The following is a 7,132-nucleotide window of genomic DNA, read 5'->3' on the forward strand; positions in this document are numbered from 1 at the left end:
CACGTGACGTTGCAGTAAACAATTCATCATTCCCAGTTAGACGAAAATCTGAATGGGCTTCAAAAAAAACATGCGGAACATGAAACTAGAGCAATTGCACAGAAGAAGACACTCACAGAAAGGAAGAAATGACTGGAGAACATTCAACAGTGCAGGAGAAACTTCCTTGATTGGCTTGACTTCCTACAAGATTTTTTTTAAGAAACAATTTCAATGATTGATGAATCATCAACTTCCTACAAGATAGCAATAATCATTTTAACTTAAGCACAACTGCAATGAACTAAAAAGAGGGGGGAATATGACTTACCTGGACTGATTTTGTATCACTTGGAAATCCTGAAACTATTAATTGGCGTATTATCTTTAAACAGAACAACCATCTCTCACAAATTAAATAAAGTTCCTCGTGATTCAGCTCATTTGGGTTATAGCTCCCTGAAAGAGTAGAAAACCCATGTAATATCTTCTGCACATCACTCTGCCAAAGGTGCCAGCCAAAATCGAAGAAATGCAATGATATCTGCCAAATTCAAGGAGTGAGACATAACTTCACTTAATGAGAAAAATGTAAAAAATACCTTTCAAATTCTATAGCATACAATGGTTAGAATAAGAATAAGTTAATAGATATGATTAAACTAATAGTAGATATAAGAACAACTCAAAGTCAACCACTTGATGCTTATGGACTAGATAAGACTCCCACCACCACCACCAAAAGCCCCTACCAACTGAAGGCCAACCCATTCGACACACCATCTACCGACCAACTCCAAATAAAAGGCAGCTCGTTTAGTCTCAACCAGGATAACCACGGCTGAATTATCTTTCCTCGTTTCAAGGAATTATCTCAATAGTGCGGTCCAAAACTTGTTATACCATTGATATTAGTATAGTTGTAATATTGAAAATATTTTTGGCTTATTTCTCTTATTACTTAGGTTACTGTTGTATAGTTGTTTATACATCTCTTTAGTGAATGAAATAGATTATAGACCTGGTTGTTCTTCCAAATCTTAAGTTTTCACATAATATCAGAACATTGGGTATTTTTCTACCACAATTACGGTTTAGATTATACATCTCTTGCTTCCATGTTGGGTATGTGAATTGTGAACTTGTCCACTCTGAACTAACCTGCTGCCATTAGTGTCTATTTCCACCAACATTGCAAGTTTGGTTGTCTTTTTTTTATTGTTGTCACTGTCTATCCCATGAGGGAGCCCAATTACCAATCAGTCTAACCCTAAAATCAAGTTAGCATCTTACCAAGGTGTGCGGCTCACACGTGGTGCAAGTCTATGTTTTTGTTTACTTTATGTTTCCTTTGTATCAAGGAGCATTAGTCAGATTTTGTTCTCTTAATGTGTGGTATTCTTTTCCCCGAAAAAAAAAAATGAAGCATCTTCAGAAAAAGAACCTTTTGGCACTGCCTACAAGATTCCTTAAATGGTTATTAACTAATAGAGCTTATGGAGAGAGAGAGAGAGAGTGTGTGTGTGTTACTACCTCTGCAAAGTTTCTTTGGTCTGAAATAAGTCGTTTGCTAGACAATTCTTTCAGAACTCGAAATAAAACCATAAGAATTCGGTGGCTTAAAAGAACATCTGCAGATTGAAGTTGTTGTATCAACACAGCGAAGAGGTCTGGCCTGTATTATTCATAACACTATGCAAGTTAGCATGAAAGATTGTATTCCCCCGTATACATAAAAGAACAGTTAGATTTGGAGACAACAAAGATCAAGAAGACAATAGAAATTTTATTTCTCTTGTAAGAAGCATGGTTTCAACAAAACTAGATTATTGGTGCTTGTAACAAAAAAAATATTAAACGTCACACAAAATTATGATCCTTTGACTTTTTTATTTAGTATTTTTAAGTAACCTTTCGATGGAAAAAAACAAGTTAAGATAAGCTCCCGAACCAAGATTTCTTCAAAGGATGTTACTAAAAAACCTTCAGGTAAAGACAATAATATATTTATATACAAATTTTAAAAAATAATATGTAAAAAATAAATAAATAAGTAATGAATATAAAAAAAACCTTCATCAAATGCACTTTCCCTGTTGACTATCTTTAAGTAATAATCATGTTACAAAGGTCGCATACCATAGTTTATCTCCATTGAAAGTTTCTTTTCATAAGAAGCAATTTCATTAATATATGAAATTTACATGGGGAATCAAGAGGGAGGTGGAAGAAGCAAGATTACAATTGCACCGGAACCCTGCCTCTCAAGATTGCTTTTCCTAGACTATATGCCCTATCCGGGCACAAAAGGAGGCCTCTATTGCTCGCTGTTGAAAGTTTGCTTATCAAGCATGAAACCTTGGGTTGAGAAGGCACCTAAACAAGGCTGAGATTGAAGAATAGACTATTTTGTCCTCTATACTACAACTACCGGCTAGGCCCTTGGTGGACGAGCAATGTAATTGGAATTTAGCTAAGTCCAGTCAATTTTCTTCCAAATCGATCATGCATCACTCTTAGGCCCCCAATCATTCACATATCAAAGGAAGGGTAAAAAAGGAAAAAGAAGAATGTTAGCTTGGTAGAGTAGGAAGGTGGGAACCATCTGTGTGGGGTTTACAGAGGATTTGGGAATCTATTTTGGGGTGTGAATATTTTGGAAGCTTTGAGGCTTATGGGAGAGAAGAGGCAGCTCTCAAATTCCACCATGTTCTTGTTGTATCTTTTGTTCTTTGTTCTTATTCTCGTTGTGTTCTTAATTCACTTTGAATGTGGAGACTATATTGTATCATCTGGATATTCCTCTTCAATTGAATATCAACATCAGAATAAGTTTGTCTCTGTTATTGTTCTTGTTGGGTATTTTTCTGACTGCAGGGATCTAAATACCTAACAATCACCTCAATTCTAGTGAAAACAAACAGAACACTTCCCTCTACAAAAATATTTGGAGAGGTCCCATTACTAAGAAGAGAAGATCCAGTTCTTCCTACGGGAGGTCTGTCTTGGTAGAATTAACACACAAGATATCCTCACATCCTTACTAAAAAGGCCTCTTCGATTACATCGGCCCCTAATCGGTGTGTTCTACATCATTAACCCATCATCACGAAGAGTCCATTAGGCGCCTATGAATATGGCCTATTGGTTTCTTGTGAATATGCTAAATCATTTTGGGAGGAATTTCTATCATGCTTCAGTTATGAGCTATTTAAAAATATAGCAAAATATCACGGTCCATCTACAATGTACCGCGATAACCTACTATTTGTGTCTGTCATGATACATGATAGACCTGATAGTAGTCTACCTTGGTTTATCATGGTCTATCACAGATTGACTGTGATATTTTACTATATGTGTAAAAATTTTCAAAAGTTGTCATTTAAAACAATTTCCTTTCAATTATCATATGGTCTTCCCAAATGACCCTCTCATTCTATTCAATATGCTCCTTATTGGTCATATGTTCAAAGATAAGAAAGCGATCTCATGGAACTTCATCATCAAAGCCTTCTTTTGGCTCATATGGAATGAATGGAATCATCCTATCTTTGAAGACAAAGAGAGGAATTTCTCCCCTTTGACTATTGGCTTCTCTATTGGAGGGGGTCGTAATAGAAAAGAGGTGTGGAATGCCCTTGAAGGGTGAATTAGATATAAAATTGATAGGTGGAAGAATGTGTCTCTCTCCAAAGGGGCAGGCTAATTCGTATGCAATCAGTTCTCAATAGCCTTCCTTGTTACTTATTTTCCTTTGCACAAGCTCCAGTTGGTGTTATCAATAGACTAGAAAAGATGATTAGGATTTTTTTCTGGACAATAGCTTTTAAGCATGGAATACATCAAGCTAAGTATTTTAAGCATATAAATGCATCAATTCATTTATTATGAATTTTCTTTTACTATAAAAATGATATATATATTTTTAAAATGAATATTTTAAAAAGTGTGTCCTTTGTCGTGTCATGTCCTAGATTTTTAAAATATGGTGTGTCATCGTGTCCTTGTCGTGTCGTATGCATGTCTCGTATCCGTGTTCGTGCTTCTTAGATTCTTCCCACCCCCAATTTTGTAATTACAACCTCGCATCTCTTATTTCTCAATGGAATAGCATTATGAAATCCCACATGGCATAATTTGACATTCTGTAATTTCATACTATCAACAAAATCAATTCTGAGTGAATGTTTCTCATAAAACAATAAAAAAGAGAGAGAGGTATCATCCCATGGACTGGGACTGGATGCGGCAGGGGTGGTGGCCAAATTAAAAGCTTTCAAACAAGAAGAGGTAAATAATAGACTAAGACATGGGTGTTTAACTGTGAAGAAATCTTGAAGAGGATGAAATCACTAAATCGGCTTCCTTAAGTCACAAGGTTGTGGGCAATTCAATCAATGAAAATTTATGCTTCCTTAAAAAAAAGGACTTTGGAAAAGAAATGCCAAAGAGCTACTGCACGGCCAGGTACCATTCCAAAAGGAAATTCAATTATCATTTCTAATCTTGAAAGAAGAGAGAGACTCAACTTGTGACGAAGCTTTTGATATTCTTAAATCGTCAACTCAAAAGCTTAAGCTAGTGGGTGAAGGAAAAATGATATAGAAACTTTTTATGAGATGGTTACTTGAAAAATGGATTTGGGAAAAAGATGCTCGTTAGAGGACTTTGATTAAAGCTAAATTGGGTCCTGCTATTATGATTTAATGGCTTCTGATTTCATGCAGTGTGCGAGGAAGATTTCCAAGCTCCCTTCTTACTCTAGAACCCTATTACCTTTTCTTTCTTTCCTATACAACCAACACAAAATAAAACACAACCAAGCCACGATGTTTCTTGTTCATTTTGTTGGCAAACACTACAATGGCCTAATCTCAATGCATCTTTTTATCATTAAAATTTTTAACTATGAGAAAGCGACTAGCTACATGGACCAAATAAACTGCGTTGAAGACAGAAATTTCAAATAATAACAAAGCAGCTAGATGATCATTCAGCCACTCATCAGTAATAACATTATAGAGATAAATAATACCATTCCTTGGGATAATCAATACGGGCCAGTTTAGAAATGACGACTGCCAAAATTGCTGCTATCTGTTGAGGGGCAAACATAGACAACCCATAGAACAATTAAATACTTAGCGCACAGAAATGTAAAGAAAAAACATGTCAAGGAAGCACTTTCAGTTTATGCATTGTTCTTTACTTTTCTTCCCCTTAAGCGGGAGACAAACAGGAAGGTGAAGAATAACTCATACCTTGTAATCTGGTTCTCTCAAGTGGGACAAGAGCTTCTTCCTGATGTGTTCCTTCTCATCATTGCTAATTCCACTGAAACTCATAAACTAAACACCATAAGCATGGGAAAATGCAAAAGTAGTCAGAAACAAAAGAGAGAGAAAAAAAAAAGAAATGGATGGGAGGACCAGATATTCGGGATTGAGCGTCTAGTATTACTCCTCCAATATCGATTAATACTGTTCTTCAAATAAACGGATGACATGAGACGAATATCGGCCTGAGAAACTAAATCCGGCGAAGTGATCAGTTCCAAGAGACAAGAGCAAAACCCGGACCGACTATCAGTCTCAGATAGCGCCTTCTCTGCCTGTTTACGAACAACCTCATCCCCACTCATTGAATTCATTAGCAGCGTATACATCGCCGCCATATCTGAGTTTGACATTCCCATTTTCAGATTCAGCCTGAACTCTGACCTTATTGCTCAAGAAAAATGTTGTCCCATATGAAGAGTTCCCCTATCAAAATCTTGGTCTCCGATGAAACTTCGCTACTGTAATCGAATGAGCTAGCAAATGCCAGCCATCGAAAGAATGAACTGAAATGAAGCTTCGTCTTCTTTCTTGATTTTGTTCTCCTCCGATGGCGATAATTGGTCGCGTTTAAGGGTTTTGGGCCAAAATTAACGTGAGATTCTATGATTAGAATACCCCTTCTCCAAATCTTCCTTCAAAACTGACTTTTTTTTCTTTTTGACATATAATTGTTGGGGGGTTTAATCTTACTTTGTGTTTGTTATTATTTTTATTACTTTTATGTGAGAAATGGGATACAAGATTGAATCATTTAAATATTACAATTGTAAAGTAATTGAATAGGATGTATTTTAATCACGTTTTTAGGATCTATGCTGGGATTGACTAATAGTAATTTATACTTTATTTTTTAGATTTTATCATGAATTTACTTCTCTTACTAAATCAACTATTAAGTAATATAAAAACATATACACATTGACATGCATATAAACATAATTTAGGTGTGTTACCTATGTCCATAGGATAGAGGAATAAAAGATTTATTGGAGATAACTTTTCAAAACACATTATGGTGTCATTAAGTTAGGTAGTTTATATATTATACTTCTTTAAAAATCCTATTAGTTTGTTTTCAGATGATCTCACACCTCGAAATCTAACCTCAAACATAATCAAAACACAAACACAATCAAAGAAATCAAGAGAATAACAAGCAAACCAAATAAATAGAAAAAGCACACAAGATTTACAGAAAAATGTCTCAAAGGAGAAAAACATGTCCGAATTTCAAACAACTGGTATTAAAATTTAAAGTTTTTGGTTGAAGATCATGAAAGTGAAAAGTTTTTAAGAGAATCATAAAATTTGATGGAAAAAATTAAGGGTATTGAAAAATGCAAGTTAATTAAACATCTCTTAACTCGCAAGAAAATGCACAAGACGTTGAAGGGAAAACTGAAAGAAATGTTGGATAAAGATTTGAAGACCATTAATAAAAAGGCAATAAAAATTATCAAAATGTGTATGTCAATTAGTGTAGCTAGTCTTGCCTCCAATAAACCTAATACAACGAAGTTGATGAAAGCGTTACAAATAAGTTGATAAACAATCAACTTATGCTTAAACCATTCTCCTTAAAGAAATATTTTGACAAGCAAACTATTTAGGATGTTTTTGGTAATTTTCATATTTAATAAAGTTACCACTTTCATTAGCCAATTGAAGCTTGTTAAGATAGAGTTTACAGCTTTACAAATGAAGTGTATGTTATATAGTTATTATGTCTTTGCCTAATTGTTGGAAAACAATGATGACAACAATGCCTTATTCAAGTAGGGTTAGCACTCTAAAGTTTTCAAGAGCTTGTA

General features: G+C 34.9%; 1 protein-coding gene across 2 annotated transcripts in view; it reads right to left on the reverse strand.

Moving 5' to 3' along the window:
* Positions 1-5,985, reverse strand: part of LOC101219422 (importin-11) — a 44,127-nt gene extending 38,142 nt beyond the window's left edge. For both annotated transcript variants that reach the window (XM_011653097.2, XM_031882221.1), the window contains exons 1-6: positions 5,412-5,985; positions 5,244-5,316; positions 5,018-5,079; positions 1,513-1,654; positions 311-523; positions 117-183 (exon numbers count right to left, since the gene is read on the reverse strand). In XM_011653097.2, the coding sequence (XP_011651399.1) occupies positions 117-183; positions 311-523; positions 1,513-1,654; positions 5,018-5,079; positions 5,244-5,316; positions 5,412-5,677 (823 nt within the window). In that variant the 5' untranslated portion in view covers positions 5,678-5,985. The remainder of the gene's footprint in view (positions 1-116; positions 184-310; positions 524-1,512; positions 1,655-5,017; positions 5,080-5,243; positions 5,317-5,411) is intronic.
* Positions 5,986-7,132: the final 1,147 nt, after the last annotated feature.

This window comes from Cucumis sativus, chromosome 3, assembly GCF_000004075.3.
Source record: "Cucumis sativus cultivar 9930 chromosome 3, Cucumber_9930_V3, whole genome shotgun sequence".
Classification (NCBI taxonomy): domain Eukaryota; kingdom Viridiplantae; phylum Streptophyta; class Magnoliopsida; order Cucurbitales; family Cucurbitaceae; genus Cucumis; species Cucumis sativus.